Consider the following 18,119-nt stretch of genomic DNA (forward strand, 5'->3'; position numbering starts at 1 on the left):
ACTCGACGGTCCGGGCCATTGGGTGATGCCGAGCTAGGCGCTCAGACGCTGGCTCCCTGACGGCTGCTGCGTCGCGGTTCCTTACACTTCGGTCGCCTTCCTTTTCTCACCCCGCCCTCGACTGAGCCTCTCGACGGCATTCGCTTCCCCGCCCTTCTTTTGGGTTCCCTGCTCTCCCAAGCTGAGCAATGCGGTAGTTTCTCTTTTCGTGCTACAAAAGAGCCACCAGGGTCTGCAGGGTACTGGGCTTTTTTTTTTAAAGCTGCTAGAAAATAAGTCGGCAGCAGCAGCAATGCGGTATGATTCCGTGCTGCTGCTTTTGCAAAGGCAGCTGGCAGCGAGACTCACCAGTTGAAACCCAGTTGAGCACAGCGTCCCAGGGGAAGCTGCTAAAGAGGATTCTTTGAGAGCCATAATACCTAGTGGTATTAGTGGTTCCGTATTAGTCATAAAGAAACGTCTAAGTCGAATGCATATTTTTTGAGGCGGGGAAGGTGACCCTTTTAAAGGATGGAAAGTTATTTGCTGGTGGTAGTAGCATCGCTGGGTAACAGAGGCTGCAGAAATCTCAGCAGGTTACCAGAAAGACACCTGAAAATTTACTAAGTGCCGGATATTTGGGACTTGTATTTGAGCAGCACAGTTCTGGTAGATTGCAGCAGCATCTTTTTAATTGGAATGTTCTAGCAGTTATTGACAACTTTGAAATATGTTTGGTAAGGCTAAGTCGAAATTTGTATCACTTTAAAGCCTTTCATTGTCTTGTGTAACTAATCTGTGGTGGTTTAAGTAATAATATAAAGATCCTGAAATGATTTCTTTGGGAAAAGTAGTGGTGCAAAAGTAATGTTCATATTTATTAATACTTTATTTATTTTAATAGGTCTGTAGGTTTTCTGCACTAATTGCCAGGTTAAAGAGGAAAAAGTAAACTGGAACAATATGACCCATTAGTATTTAACCGAAGTGATAGTCCAATAGGCATCTAGAAGTTACTAACAGCTGCTCTGAGAAGTGCTCAGGAGCTATATTCTTTAGAACTAAGCAGCTATTTTCTGGGATATATGACAGGATATTTACTCTTCGAGTGAGAAAAAGGATGTTGGTAAACTTTGTTAAGCACTTTAAAAATTGTAGGGCATAGAACATAATGATCAGCTTATTTAATTTACTCGAAACATGTCAAGCTCTATTAAATGAAACTTGAAACAGCAAATCTATCAGTGATTTATTTGGATAAAAGATTACAGAATAATAATATGAGGAGCATAGTGTCTTTGAGTTAGAGGATAGATTGATAGTTATATGCTTCAATAGTTTTTACTCTTCAAATAAAAACATGGTAAGTATCATAGTGAAGAACAGTGATTCCCAAAAAAGTGGCTAGATAAGACTGTAATTTGAAGGTTTAATGCTTCATGTGGGAAGGGGAGGATAATTTTTTGGCTTCTAAAAGGTATAGGAGTGTGATTCTTGCTTTCTCAAGCAGAAAAATTTGATCAATAAATAGTTGAATAATGCTTTATTAAAAAGTAATTGGTAGAAAGACGAGCAATTCAGAATTTCAGCATTTATTGACTACTAGTAAGTATATATGTCCATCATATCAAGAAAATTACTTCAGATGGAATTTTATTTTAATAAGCTTTTATAATCTTTCCTTGTAAGATTTATGTTTCTGAGTTGTTTATGATATTTTGAAAAAGGCAGTTCTTATTGGGAAAAAATGTGACAATAACACATAATGAATTTGTGCTGTAGTGTTTTAAAGTAAATTTACTAAAATAATGTCAACCTAGGAATTATTTCTAATGTTCTTAATCTTTCCTTTTGTTGTAATATTGATTTTAACAAGTTAATCATTTCCATTTAAAGTTTAAGGTTATAAAACTACACAGTCCACAAGTTGAATTGTGGTAATTTTATTAAGTTTATGTAAATATAGTCAGTAGCATTTGTATCTTGGAAAAGGTAAATTGAAAAACTGATGAAATCAGAACATATGAAAATTGCCTTAAGAATGGGACTCCTTCCCATTCTTAAGAGTGTATGAGAAGTGCTTTCATCTCGGGTTCCATTTGTAAATGTTGTGCTAAGCCCAGAGTATAATTTATTAGTGCTATTGTACACTTCAGGAAGTAGAGCTATTGACCAAACTTATAAAATACTGCCATGTCACACTCTAGGCAGTGTTGATGGATAGAAATGGAGTAGAATATCTATAATAAATCTAAATTTCATTTTGAAAATTGAAAATTTTTGAAAGAATTGTGAAAGAATTGTTCTCTCTGGCTCCTGATTAAAAACTGTCAATATTCTTAAAGTCTCTGTAAAATGACAGCCAGTCACTTTTCTGTTTTCCTCTCCAGATTGATACTTCTTAGGAGCTGCTGATAACATGTAGAAAATATTCTTTTCCACTGAAGTTTGCCTCCCTAGGGTTTCACTTTAGTGTATTTTAAGAAGAAATTGCCTTTATATCATCTGTTTTGTGCTTAATTTTGAGCAAAGTGTTTTTTGTAAAGAGACAGGTGATAACACATCATCAAAATAAATATCCATTTAGCATAATTAGAAAAGGTTCATATCTTTTCCTTTTTTATATTACAATTTCAGAGTTCAGTGTGGAAATGTTTGATAATGTGGGACCACTATTTATAATGTTACATAGTAAATATTTTAAATCTTACGTGTTTGTATATTTGTCATTTGTTATTTTTTTTTTAGGGCTCTTACTTTGAAAGAGTGATTGAAACATAAAGGGAGTTAGGGACTGGTGACTTTTAGCTTGGTGATTATATTCTAAACAGTACTTTAATAATTTAAAACATTACTTTTCTATCTTTTTGCCTAACAGACATAGAATCAGGTAGTGATCTCCTTGGAAAGTGATTGATCTTATCCAGATATGGTTCCTGAGAAATAGTTTATGAAAGAACAATGACTATATATGTATAAACCACATTATTATTATTATTATTATATACATTTTTTGGTTTGTGGTGGTAGGGATTGAACCTAAGGGATCCTGCATGCCAGGCAAGTGCTTTAGCACTGAGCTACATCCCCAGTGCCACATTCTTTATTCTGTCAAAATATATAGAATAATTAAAACATTAATTTTTTCTTATGCATAGTTGTTTCAGAGTTATTTAAACAAAACTTAACTTTAAGATATTTTATTCTATACTTCTTTCCTAATGAATTAAAGTAAAATTTTTTTGGTACTTATGTAAAGGTTTTATCTTAACTCATACCATTTCACTAATTTGATATTGTATTTAAAATCTCAATGAAAATTTAAAATAGTCGTAGTTCAAAGTCTTTAGAAGAGCTACTCTATCTAGACAAATATGTTGTGGGATAACACAGCTGTGTTGTGGGGCCTTCGTTGATTTAGATGGAAGTATCTCAAGCTAGCATGCCTTTGGAAAAATCTTAAGCCAAACTTTTAGTTATTTCACCTGCATTTTTAATAATTCCCAAGTAAATGTTGTTCCCTTATTTATTTTCTTTATTTAGTAGTTGACTCAAGTGTGGTATATGTATTTTGCCTTGAGTGGTATTTATGGTAGACATGTTAATGTTCATATTATGGCATAGTTAAACTTGAGTATAGCTTGCATAGTACTAGTTATTAGAAACCTTTCTTTCTGAATTGAGCTTATGATTTCCTAAAGCCTTCTTCTCCTCCTCCTTCTCCTTCTTCCCTTTCTTTTTTTTTTTTTCCAGTGCTAGGGGGTCCAACTCAGGGCTTGTGAATGTGAGGCAAAAACTCTACTATTGACTGAGCTACATCCCTAGCCCTGAAGCTTTTTTTTGATGTCCTTCTAGTGTATCCTTTCCCCCCTTCCCTTTCCTTATCATTACCTGTCCTTTTATTTACTAGTCTTGGAGGGTCATTACTATACTTGTATTGCTAACTACAGAATTGAAGAATCGGCTTTTATCCATTTGGTCTAGTCTATTCTGAATATTTAAGAATAGTAGTAGTTATTGGTTTGGAAACATTACATCCCTTGATATTCTCCTTGAGAATACCAAGAACTCTTTGTTCTCTGTTGGGGATCTCATAGCACAGGAATAACTCAAAGGCCCAGTTGGAAACTTGGCTTAAAGATTTTGCTTAATTTTATGCAAAAGAAGGTCCCACAAGGGAATTCTTTAATTTGCTAAGGTCTTGATTTGTGATTGCATACATAACAATTTTTTTAGATTAATTTTCTTTTGAGTAGCTATCAAGCATTTTGGATATTGGTTTAGTCATTGGTAGTGGTGTGAAATCTTTCAAAATAATTCTTGGAGATTTATATTTATGTACATGATGAGTAAAGTATAAACTGACTAAAGTTAAAATTAACAACTAGTATGATGAATAGAGCATTTTTGATATTATCTAGAGTTTGGACCTTGTTATGAACTAACTATGAGATTATTTCTGAATCGATCAAGTTTCATCAATCAAGCGATTATTAAAACATATAGACTAACGGTAGGAATGAAAAAGAATACAAAAAAGTGCAAGGCATAGGTTGCCCATTGGGAACTCAGGCTAATATGGATTAGGAAACAACAGGTACATTTATTAAACTATTACTTGGTGTCAGTGTTGTGCTGAGTGCTTAATATACATCATTTTTTTTTAATTGTTAGTCTAATCTTGTTAGATAACTGCTCTTATTGTCATACAAGAGATGAGAAAACTTATGCCTTATGCGGATGATCCCGCACTTGTCACACCTAGTAAGTAACAGAATTAGCTGTTGACCTAGGTTCCTCTGGTACCAAAGCTTTGATTTTTAACTGGTATGTGGTATGAAGCTTTACACACACACACACACACACACACACACAGCTAAACATTATACAAGACAAACTTTGTTTAGCACAATAATGGACTGCAAATTGTTGGGGAAAGGAAGAGCTGTTAGAGAGAACACTTGGATTGTAGTATTTGACGTTGACCTTGGAAGATAAGACTTCAGGTAGAGGTGAATGAAAGGGCTTTCTAAGAGGAGACATATATAAGAATAAGTAGTAAGTTAATAATTTTCTTTACAGTTTTGCGTAGGGTGTATGTAGAGTAGTGCGAAAGGAGAAGGAAGGTTGGGTCCAGATTGTCAAGTTCTTTAATATTCTCAAGCATATTCAACATGTGTGGAAATCTCAGTAGATCTAAAATTGGGGTACCTAGCCATGTCCTGGGGAGTATGGGAAACCATAGGAAAAATATTGTGCCTTTTCTTGACATACCCATTTTACTAGATTATTTGGGAAACATCAAATATTTAATTACTAATGAATTAAAAATTAAAAATTAAAAAATATACCAAACATATATGTTAAGGGGAATATAAATTTACTTTTAATATTTAAGATAAAACAAAAGACATTTTGAATGTCCAGAGAGTTCTATTCATAAACTTGGCATTGTGATCTATTGTTCTATCATTAGGGATTGAGAGACTTGGTAGTGTTTAAACATGAGGGATCTCCATGTTTGAGAACACTAATTCCCTTTGATGGAAGTGAGGATATGATAGAGACAGGGAGGCCAGCCAGGGAACAGTATAGGAGTGCAGGTCTTAAGCATTTATGCATTGTCCTTGAAACTGTTTAGAGGAAGTTTTTAGAAAATTGCTTTATTTTTAGCTTAAAAAAGAAATCTGGCCTTTAATGGAAGTCTAAGAAATAAAAAATTACCTTTTAATTTTAAACACTTTGACTTTCTAGAATTATTTAAGTTAGTACATGCCCTTGAAAAATCCAAGGAACACATCATCATCTTATTTCAAATGTGCCTATTTATTAATATGAAAATTAGTTACTTTAGTATATGATTGTACTTGTGCTGATTTCTAAAGTTAATAATTATATTTGCCAGTTCTTTAACAAATAAAATAAAAAACTTGATAGCCAAAGATAATATATTTGTATGTGATGCTTATATAAAGCCTTTAGTAATCCATATTTAAAAATATGTGTTTTATTCCTTCATATAGAATAACTATGGGTCTGGGTTCAATCCCCAGTACTGGGGGCGGGGGGTGGGGGAACCCAAACAAACAAACAAACAAAAAACAAAAAAACCTGTTTCCAGTTTGAACTAAAGTTATATTAATTAGAGTTGGCCTCCCTCTCCCATGAATAATTGTCTGTGAGTACTAAATACTAGCATATTATTTCTTTCAGAATTAACTTTTGAATTATATGAATTCTTTCAGAATTTTGAAATTTTGAATTTAGAATGTGTGAATTTTAAGCTTGATCTATAGATGATGATATGTAATGCCAAATCTAAATGGTTTCATCTTTTCTTTATCCTCCTGTATCTTTATATTAGTAGGTATTGTGTATTTAATCTTTCTTGATAATTTCTAATCCTACCTTTAGTAACCATTTCCTTGACTGGTTTCTTTGTTGCTGATTTTAAGGGTAGATCTATCCTAAGTCTCTGTTCTTGGTCTTGTGTTGCTCTAGCTGAACATTTCCTCCTCAGAGAACTTCATTGCTAGGAAAGTTCTAAATTGGGGTGGGGAACCTTAAGCCAATGATTGATTGGACTTTTGGCGTTACTTCATTTGGCCCTTGAAGTGATACTGCACAACCATGGCTACAGTTCTGAGAGTCATTTCCTTTCTGCTAGGCTATGCAAACCTTATCATTTAAAGTGAAACAACTTTAGGATTAAGGCTAATAGCAGTTCTAGGATGTTTAATTGTGGACATTCCGTGTTTTTTAAAGATAGTGGTAACTGTCAGTTCCACTTTTATCCCAGCTTCCCCCATAGGCTCAGGGAACTTCCAACCTTGGTAAGAACCATTTACTTGGAATAACATTCAAAGAACTCAAGTGCTTGGATCTGAGTGTTTCTTCTTGCATTCAAGTTTATGTGTCCTTATGAATCTTGGCCTCTGTGCATCCTACTGTTTTTACTTTAGTTGTTTTCACTTTTTTTCACTCTCTTCATAGTCTTCCTCAACTTGCTATTATATGGAAGTGAAACTTCTGAAACTTCAGAAACTATTTTACCCAGTTAATGCTGAGTTTTTAATTTTGAAAATACTTGTTTTGGATATTCTATTTATATGATTACAAAATACTAAACAACCTCATCAAAAATACCTAGAGTAATGAAAGTGTTTATAGTTGTTTATTAAATGATTCTCAGTAAGTAAAAATGTTTTTAAAATAACCCTTACTTGAATTTTTTATGTGCTTCTTGACACATTACACATTTCAGAGCCATGTTTTATTTCTACAGCTTTTTCTTTCTTTTTTTTAAAATCTAATGTTGCATAACTAGATAATCTTTCTTCTCTATTACTATTCTCTAGCAAAAAACTTCTGACGTGTACATTAATGACATATACATAATTTTTCTTCCATTTCCCCACTTTTTTGGAAACATTGTCATCTTAAATTCTTTCTAATCTGCCACATGTATTCCGACTGAGTTAATCCTTGCTGTTTCTTTATTGTGGGTTCCAACTTAAAAACAACAACAACAAAAACAAAACCAAAACCCAAAAATCCAAAAACCAGAACACTGGCCAGACAAGATGGCACATGCCTGTTATCCCAATGGCTTGGGAGGCTGAGGCAGGAGGATTGCAAGTTCAAGACCAGCCTCAGCAATTTAGTGAGGCCCTATGTAACTTAGTGAGACCCTGCCTCAAAATAAAAATAAAAAAGGCTGGGGATGTGGCTCAGTGATAAAGCACTCCTGAGTTCAATCCCCAGTACCCAAACAAAACAGAACAAACCAACTGAAAAACCGAAACGTTTGTACAACTGCAAAAATAGCACAAGATACTATAGGTATAGATACTTTGTGCTATTTTTGAATTTGTTATTTTAAATTTATTCTCTGATGTGCATTTATGTTTGGTTCTAGGACTGTTAAAAAGGGATTCAAAAAAGAACTGAAGGTTAGAGTGAGAAGGTCAGTTATTGACTGTGTGTGCATAAAATACAAAACATATATATTTTTAAAATCAGGTCCATTTTATTTATTAAAAACTTTATTTATTTATTTATTTTATGTGGTGCTGAGGATCTAACACAGGGCCTTGCACATGCGAGGCAAGAGATCTACCGCTGAGCCATAATCCCAGCCCCTAAAACATATATTTAGTTAGTGTTTTCTGCCAACCATGATGTAATTGGGGACATAAAGATGCTGCAGTTGATCAGTTTTATCATTGCAGGGACAATGTAAATCTGAAAATTGCCTGAGAGTAGATGTGCATAGTGTAAAAAAACTACAGAAATATTTTGTAGCTCAACTATTTGTATTGTTACATTTACTGAAAATATCTTTAAGAGCTATCTGCACTTTCATGTACTTTTCAGCATTATTCACAGTAGCCAAGATGTGGAAGCAACTTAAATGTCTGTCAGTGAATGAATGGATAGAGAAAATGTGACACACACACACACACACACACACACACATACATACACACAGAGAGAGAGAGAGAGAGAGAGAGAGAGAGAGAGAGAGAGTGTGTGTGTGTGTGTGTGTATGTGTGTGTGTAGGGAATGATATTTGGCCTCAAAGGAACTCTTGCCATTTGTGAGAACATAGTGAACCTGGAGGACATTATATTAAATGAAATAACACATGACCCATACATATACTGGATCAAAGAAAATACTACATAATCTCACTTTTATGTAGGATCTAAAAGTGTCAAACTTAGAGTAGAATGGTGATTACCAGGGGCAGGGAAGAGGGGAGTATGAAGAAATGTTGATAAAGGGGTGCATGTTTCAGTTATGTAAGAAAAATAAACTGGAGTTGTAATATACAACACTATGACTATAGTTGTCAGTATTATATAGTTGAAATTTGCTAAGAGTCTAGATCTTAAGTGTTTTCACCACCCAAAAAAAAAAAAAAGAAAAAAAAGTAGTTAATGTTTAATTATAGTGACTATTTCACAGTGTGTGTGTATGTATGTGTATGTATAATATATATCAGATTGTGAACTTGTATGTCTTAAATATATACTTTTTTAAAAGTTTTTTTTAATATGGACACAATATCTTTTCTTTCTTTATTTTTATGTGTTGCTGAGGATCGAATCCAGTACCTCACATGTGCAAGGCAAGCACTCTACCGCTGAGCTCTAACCCCAGCCCCGTTAAATATATACTTTTTAATTGTCAATTATACCTCACTGAAATTAGAAAAATTGAATATTTATTAAAAGTTTTTTGTTACACATTTGAAGTATTAAACATGTCTCTCTTCTCCTCCTTTGAAACAAAGTGTGATATAAATAAATGGAGTTCTTTTATTTTAACTATTAATCTTCTTCAGTAAGTGTTCTTAGCTGTTTTGCTGCTGTGTCTAAAAGATCTGATTAGAACAAGAGGAAAAGCTTATTTAGGGGCTCACAGTTTCAGGGGTCTCAATCTACAGAAGGCTAGCTTCATTCCTTGGGGCTCAAGATGAGGCAGGACATCATGGCAGAAAAATGTGGCAGACGGAAGTGGCTCATATGATGGTCTAGAAGCAAAGAGAGAGACTCCACTTGCCAGATACAAATATGTACCCTAAAGCTGCTCCTCCAATTCCTACCTCATCCAGCCACACCCTACCACTTCAGTTATTACTTAGTTAATCCCTATCAGAGTATTAATTCACTGATTGGGTTTAGGCTCTCATAACCCAATAATTTCTCTTCTGAATCTACTTGCATTGTCTCACACATGAGCTTTTGGGGGGAACCTTGCATCCAAACCATAACATTAAGTGAACAAAAACTTCAGTGGGTGCTGTGTGCTAGATACCAGTTGGGTGTTTGGAATTTCAAGATCAGTAAGATATTCAGCCTGCCCTTGGTCTACTAGAAGCTGTGCCCTCTTAAAGGTTGATGATACATTCTGATGAGGGTATAAGGGCATAAGGGTATGTGCTGTGTTTTCCTGAATTACAAAGATGAGGTTGAAGTAGGTTATTAGTGAAGAGTCCTGTCTCTTCAGTTCCCTGTCCCAGAGTAGAGGTGTTTGCTAAGAAGGTCTAAGAGTTTGTTAGATAGGGAAGGGCATAGTGTGAAAGTAGGAAGCATAGGGGATGACACTTATCATAGATACTAACATTTGAGAATATTAGATGTGATTGGGAATGGCAAATACCTTGGATGACAGAGTTAATGGTGAGCCTGCTTACAGTGCACCAGCAACCATATTTGTATGTGGGGTTCAAATTATGCCAGAAAATTTTATCTTTTTTATTCCATAGGAGATTCCTTGTGAGGTTATTTTTATCCACATAATAAGTTTTTAGATATAATGGAAATTTAGGTTTGTTGTTAAGTAGTTTGTACATTAAAAATCCTTTAGTGCCATAGATTTGTATATTAAAGTATAATGTATGATTAAAGTTCTATCAGGAACTGAGAAGCAGAAGAATTAGAAATTCTTTGTAGTGTAAGTTTCGCAGTCTATACAATACGTCAGATCATGCAGTGTATTTTTAAATATGTACACTTTTAAATTCTCAAGTAAACCTCACTAAAATTAGAAAAAATAGACTCTTTTTGAGATCTTTATTGCTCAAGGGTAGTATGAATGTGTTCTTTATCACTGGTAAATAACTAAATTTTGCTATTAAATATTCTGACATCTTAAAAACTACTATAAAATATGTGATTTCTGAGGCCCAGTCATATATGTTAAAGTATGATTTTAAAAAACAATCAGTATCCTCAATAAGTATTTTATGTTTGCCTTTATGTTCATGAATATTTCTTAAGGATGGAATGTGGTTTTTAAATGCATAGTATGTTATGCATTTAATCTGAGCCCTAAGCGTGTTTCCACTTTTGTATAGTTGATTAAGAAAATAGTCTCTAGATTACAGTGGGATTTCCTGGATTTGAATCCCAGAGTGGTTTGTAATTATGGGTAACTGATTTAATCTGTTAGTGCCTAGATTCTCATTCTCTAAAAGGTGGTTTGAAGAACAAATGAGTTAATATATAGAGTACTTCAAATTGAGCCTGGCAAGTATAAGTATTCAGTTATTATTAACTGTTTTTCTTTTTATCCATAGATACAGATGTAGTATAGTTATAGAAATGTGCTGTGATCTAGAAAGCATTTAAGATGTTTTCTCTGGCATTAATTTTTCAATTCTTGAGTTTGGAACTCAGGGCCTCACAACATGCTAGGCAAATGCAGTACCACTGAACTATACTCACAGTCCTTTCTGTCATACTTAAAAAAGTATGGCGATATCACTTGTGGCACTAAACTGTGATCTAAATAAACAGATCGTTAATTTTCTGAGATTCATAAAACATCATAGAAAATACGAAGCTAAATGGGGCTGGAGTTGTGGTTCAGTGGTAGAGCACTTTCCTAGCATGTTTGAGGCCCTGGGTTTGATTCTCAGCACTGCATATAAATAAATGAATAAAATAAAGGTCCATCAACATCTAATAAATATTAGAAAATATATAGACAGTGATGGTTAAGGAGTATTATGGTACTTTTAAAAAAGTTGGTTATATTATTTGCGTAAGTCATTTTGTATCTTTGCCAACTGAGAAATTTAAAGCATTTGGAATTGATGTGAGGCTTAAAGACTTTAATTTCTGTTTAAAGTTTATTATAGAAAATACAGAAAATTCAGAAAGGTAAAAGTAGAAAATACATCTACTTCAACAATTAGTGATAATAATTGTACTGTCAAAATTTTATTTCTTTTTTTATCCCTTTACTTCATTTATTTATATATGTGGTGCTGAGGACTGAACCCAGTGCCACACACATGCTAGGCAAGTGCTGTACTACTGAGCTATAACCCCACTCCCCAAACTTTATTTCTTTTTATAGTTTTTTAAAGATGTGCATATAATATTCACATGTACTTCATAGGCTCATAGAATAATCTTCCCTCCCCCATGCTTGTCTATGCTAAAGCACAGTCTTATAGAGTAATATTTAAATGTGAAATCAGTAAATATTTGAATGCCAAATATTATTACAGGTGTATGATAAGTATTGAGAACATTGATGAATAAGACCAATGAGGCCGTTGTTCTCATGGAGCTTGCATTTCAGTTGGGAAGATAGAAAACCAGTGTTTTAGAGTTTGTGAGAAATACTATTAAGGAACAAAATATAAAATAGTGTGAATGATGTGGGGTATTACTAATTTAGGTAGGGTGGTTAGGAAAGGCTTCTGAGAAGGTCACATTTTAGGTGGCTTCTGGAAAGATACAAGGATCAAAGTCCCTGAAGAGTTGGGGAATAGCTTGGATGAAGTCCTTTAGGCAAGAAGGGATTTGAATTATTTGAAGAAGGAAAAGAGTGTCATTTAAATGAGCATCTTGAGAGAGGGGAAGAGTAGGTCTGGCTGAGAAGAGGATAAGGCCAGATGGCACAGAGCCTCCTGGACCTTGTTACCTTGTTTGGTGTATTCAGAGAGTGATAGGAAGCAGTTGAAGCATTTTAAGAAGGGAGGTGAAATGATATGATTTATGGCTTTTTAATTAGTTTGACTTGCATGATTTTCTAAAACAAAACTAATTTTAAGTGTACAGTTCAGTAGTGTTAACTATATTGACATTGTTGAGAAACAGACCTTAAGAATTTTTTTGTCTTGTAAAACTGAAACTATACTCATATAAATCCATTTCCCCTGGTGAGCACCATTTTATTTTTTTGTTTCTATGAATTTGACTACTTTAGATACTCTGAATAAGTGGAATCATGAAGTATTTGTTTTATTGTGACTAGCTTATTTTAGTTAGCATAATAACCCCAAGATTCTTCCGTGTTGTAGCTTGCAGCAGGATTTCCTTCCTAAGACTGAATAACTTTCGATTTTATGTGTATGCTATTTTTTGTTTACCCATTCATTTATCACTATACACGCTTGGGTTACTTCTGCTTTTTGTCTAATTGTGAATAATCATTAATGTTGCTGTGAATATACATGTGTAAGATTCTTTCTGAGACACTGCTTTCAGTTCTATTGGTTGTATACCTGGAATGAGATTGCTGTAGTACATGCTGGTTCAATTTTTCATTTTTGAGGTACCTCCATAGTGTTTTTTAATAGTGTTTATGCCATTTTACAGTCTCACTAACAGTGTACAATAGTTCCAATTTCTACATGATTTACATTTTAGAGATCGCTTGCCTGCTGTTTTTGGGGAATGAATTGTTGGGATCAAGAGTGGTTGGAGGGAGATTTGTCTAGGAGGGTGGTTATGAGGCCACTTGAGAGCTGATGATGGCTTGGATTCGGATGGTAGCTGTAGAGTTTGAGTGAAGAGGAAGAGTTTATCAAGATACTTTGGAATTAGAATTTGTTTGTCTTTCTGTTAGATTTGGAAATAGGAGTGAAAGTAGGGAGGAATCAAGGACTACTCCTAAATTGCTCTCTTAGGGGTAGGGTGGGGGTGGGTTCTTAATGACTTAATTACAAAGGTAATGCTGGTAGGAAAATCTTTCTCTAGTCTCCAGCCTATTCTTTTCATGTCCTTTGGGTCATGCCAATGGACATAGTTCCAGTTATTTAGAACAAAGATGTTTCAACCTTTAGGACTGGGGAAAGGGGCTCGCCTTTCAGAGCACTTTGCTGCCTCATATTTGGTAACTTGGAGTTTCTTTTGGAAGGAAAAAGGGAGGAAATAATGCTTTTGTAATTAGTTTTGTGAGGTTAGGGAAAGTATGCTGATCTTTTTTTGCTTCATGTTTAAAATAGGAGTATAACTGTATCATAGGGTTGTTGTGAAGATCATTTAAGATAATGTTATTTGAAGTACTTAGCAAGGAATGCTCAATAAACATCATTTTCTTTACCTGACTTCTTCACTGAACTATCAGTTTTTTTTTTTTTGACTTTGTTTCTTTTAAAGTTACTGTTTTTTTCCCCCCAATTTGTAAACCCAAATTCTTGGTGTTCCATTTAACCCTTTCCTCAGTTCTTTGCATTCTCCTTGCTACTGTATTAGTTCTGAACTAAATCATTTGGGTTAGATGAGGCAGTGATTTTATAATCTACCTTGTACTTTCTTATACACTACTTTCATTTACTAATGAAACCTATAGTGTTTCCTGCAAATACCAATTAACTCTAAATGTGTTAACTTCATAGTGCAGACAAACTCCTGCTTATATTCTGTATATCATATAGTATACTCTAACAAAATTAGGCTACTTTTTGTCCTGCTTTTCTCCTTCATCCATTTCCTTCATGTTTCTTTCATTCTAGAATGTCTTCTGTCTTTCAGGGTTTGTTTCAAAAGTTTTTTCATTCATTCAGTAAATAGTTATTGAGAATGTTCTGTGTTTATTGCCCTGTTGTTCAAGTTGGAGATATACTGATGGTCACATTTAACGTGGCTTCTTGCACCTTGGAGTTTTCTTAACACATGCTGTATACCTTTTTAATGCAATTCTAACTGGCAATAACTGTCTACTTAGTAGTAACACACTATTTCTTTTTTCTTTTTTTACCCACTTAAGATATCTATTATAACATTTTTCTTTTAAAAGTTGTCCTGTAGCTTTATAAATGTTTTTTGACCTGAAAAGTTTATCTTTTTAATCTATTGTCATTTTTGGTAACTTTCATCTTATAATGATTATTGGTTGACAAATATTACTTTGACACAGTGTCCAACATTTAAAAATAGATAGTCTGCAATATAATATGATTTTATTATTGACGTCTGTTGTTATTTAATATCTTTATTGGCACATGAAAAAAAATTTTGTGTTACTTTTAGGAATAACTGTGGCCCATCTTTCTTTGTGACTACTAAGTTCTAAGGCAAAAATGATATAGGGTCATCTTTCAGTTCTTTATTTACATATACTGAGGATTAATATAGTACTCATGTGGCTTAAATCATGAATTCTCTACTCAGATAATTTCACATCTTTTAATGACTTTAGAGTAATTTAAATGATGTTATTATTTAAAACTCTGGAATTTTATTCAGCTTGTAGTCTCAGACTTTAAAATAATTTTTAAAAGTGAAATTAGGAGTTGTATTAGACATCAATGGTGAGATTACAAAATGCTTCTTTGTTTGGGAATATGTTTATTTAACAAATGTTTGAATGCCTACTATGTCCTGGATACTTTCTAGGTGGTGGAAAGATGGTGCAAAACTGGGGCTGGGGATGTGGCTCAAGCGGCAGCGCGCTTGCCTGGCATGCGTGCGGCCCGGGTTCGATCCTCAGCATCACATACAAACAAAGATGTTGTGTCTGCTGAAAACTAACAAATAAATATTAAAAAATTCTTTCTCTCTCTCTCTCTCTCTCTCTCTCTCTCTCTTAAAAAAAAAAGATGATACAAAACTAATGGTGTCTGTTTTTAAATTTTTACTTTTAATACTCTGGTTATTTGTTGTTCAGTTGTGGTTATACTATCTCCAGTGACGTGATCTTGGAACAAATTGGCAACTTCCTCATTTATGATTGCCTCAGATCTCAGTTCACTAATTTCCAAACTCCTTTAATTGAAGCTGAATGGCATATTGGTTTTATATATTAATCTTTTTACTTATTTATAATATCAGCCGTACAGGTCATGATGATAAATCCCTGAGTTTTCTGTAAAGTATATAAATTTAAACTGAAAAAGCATGTTAAAATGTTTTTCATCAATTGGTAACAAAGAAACCAATATCAAAAACTGTAAATATAGGTAAATCAGTACCTAGAGGAAAATTTTTAGCATTAAGTATTTGTTCCACACTAAAGATCAATTTCAACTATAATAAACCTGGAGTTAGAGTCTCAATTTATTAACTATTAGTCTCACATTATTTTTGCCATTTATTTGCAATTCTTTTAAAATTTAAAAAGAATTTTAATTAATTTTTTGAGATAAGGTTTTGTTATGTGACCCAGGTTGGTCTCACACTTCTGGGCTTAAATGATTTTGCTGCCCCAGCCTTTTAAGTAGCAGTGTGTGCCATTCTGCCCAGCTACAATATTATTTTATGGGATGTATGTTAAAATCTTGTAGGAACATGCAAATGTGTTGGTCATCTGAATTTATTTAATTGTACTTTGAATAATGTATGGTAGCTTGTTTATGTCTGTTTATAAAGTTGTCTGATAGCTTTGACAGTATACTGAAATTTTAGTTTTATACACTAAGTCTTTAAAAGTTTATTTTCAGGCAGGTGGGTGGCTGTCATGATAAGAATCATCACAAAACCTGACTATTGAACTGTAATAATTAAGATTTTTTTCCTTCATTTTCTAGATTAGTAAAGGAGTAAAATAGACATTATGATGTTCTAGAACCTCTAATTTACAATGAAAATAGACTCTGCTCAAGAATGAACAACTTGTAAGTCTTTGTGTTCAGTCAGTCTCCAAGATTTCTAGATAAATAGCAGCTGTTTTTAGTTAAATACAAAGTCTAAAGCAAGTCATGAAAGAGAGTTCCTTTCTAATCATGATGGAAGTATTCCTGAGTAATTTTATCGTAGCACAATTTGAAATTGAAAAACTAGGATATTTTGAAAAAAGGCTTCAGTGTGAGGATTTATAGTCCCTTTGTTAAAATCATTTACATGTTCTTAATAAGTAATTCAGGAGAGTTTACTACTAATTTATTATCTTTTTATAACAAGGAAAATTTTAGAATTTCTTTTTGTAGGTTTATGATATGCTTTAAAACTATTTTTAAGTTTTTGTACGTAGTATGTACACTAAGGAGTACATTACTATGCCACACAGCATCTAATCTATTGAAAAGTCAGGTTTGTCTTTTCAGATAGTTCTTTTGTCCTGTTTTCTCTCTTCTCCCTTTGGGACTCTCTTTAAGTATATGTTAGAACATTTGATATTGCCCCACAACTGTGTTCTCCCCATTTTTTTTAACACTTTTTTTGGGGGTGGGGTGGGTAGTGGTGGTGTTGACTGTTAAACCTAGGGCCTCATGCATGCTAAGCAAGTGTTCTACTAATGCATCACACTCCAAGCCCAGCACACATTTTATTTCATCTTTGCATCCGTTCTGATACAAGAGGTGTAAATTGTGTAAAGACTTTAAGAGAGTTTGAAAGTTCTAATTTATTCTGTGTATTGTTTTGTAAATCTGACTTCTCAAAAGTGTACTATTACAATCTTGTCTTTGTTGTCATCAAAGTTGCTATTCCAGTGTTGTACCTGTCCTAAAAATGTTGAAAATCACTCAGTCTATGTAGAGATGTCCTTTTTGTACGTCTTCATTTGTCAAAGATAAAAAAGTTTTGAGATCTTGCTCTGGGCTACTATGTATGTAGTGGTGACCCATCGTGGCTTTTGGTAGGTCTTGTCAAAACAGACTATTTGTCATGCTATTTTAGATGATAGCTGTTATAAAGCTGGCCACACACAATTACCAACCATAGATATGTATTAAACATTTTGATTTTTGATTATTTTTTAATATAAGTAGTTTTCTTGTAACTGTTACACTTGTGCAACTGTTGACAGTATACCTGAGTACTTATGCTTGCAAAATGTATATATTTTATTGTATAAAGTGGCTAATGAGCTGTACTGTCATGTTTTTATAGGTTTCTTAAACAAATTCCCTTTTTAAAGTATAAATGTCTTTGAAAGTATTAAAACAGTTTTTTTCCAGAATTATATTTTTGGGGTTTTGATCTTCTAGCATTTTAGATGTTAAGGATTTTAGACTTTAGGAATTATGGTCTTTTGGAATTTCAGCATTTGGGAATATGACATTTGGGGTTATGTCTTTCATGGTTATGGCTCAAAACAAAGTTTTCTTACTCCTACATCAGAGTTGTTAGTTACCTACTTCTCTTGGTCTGTGCTTCTCTTGCACACTGACTAATCCTGGTTTTTGGAATATGTCCTTGTGTACTGGTTTAAGATTCTGTTCACTTACTGTGGCACTTACTTGTCTTTCCCATCTAGCTCTTGACTTCCTTTCTGCCTGGTCTCTTTTGTTTGTTTCTCTTCTAGTCATATGCTGTCTTTGCATTCATTCAGGTTGACTCCTCAACCTCTGAGTAGGCCAATAAGCTCTTCCAATTATTTTTACAAGTCAGAAATTATTCTAGATAATGTACTTGACTCTCTATAATACTGGACCCTCTATACTTTTTATTGCT

General features: G+C 33.7%; 1 protein-coding gene across 5 annotated transcripts in view; it reads left to right on the top strand.

The window, feature by feature from the left end:
• Window positions 1–28: 28 nt before the first annotated feature.
• Window positions 29–18,119, top strand: part of Stim2 (stromal interaction molecule 2) — a 161,857-nt gene continuing 143,766 nt past the window's right edge. The window contains exon 1 of one of the 5 annotated variants that reach the window (XM_048784300.1): window positions 29–716. In XM_048784300.1, coding sequence (XP_048640257.1) covers window positions 710–716 — 7 coding nt within the window. In that variant the 5' untranslated portion in view covers window positions 29–709. The remainder of the gene's footprint in view (window positions 717–18,119) is intronic. The other 4 variants (XM_048784307.1, XM_048784301.1, XM_048784302.1 and 1 more) reach the window with 4 other exon arrangements.

This window comes from Marmota marmota, unplaced genomic scaffold, assembly GCF_001458135.2.
Source record: "Marmota marmota marmota unplaced genomic scaffold, marMar, whole genome shotgun sequence".
Taxonomy (NCBI): domain Eukaryota; kingdom Metazoa; phylum Chordata; class Mammalia; order Rodentia; family Sciuridae; genus Marmota; species Marmota marmota.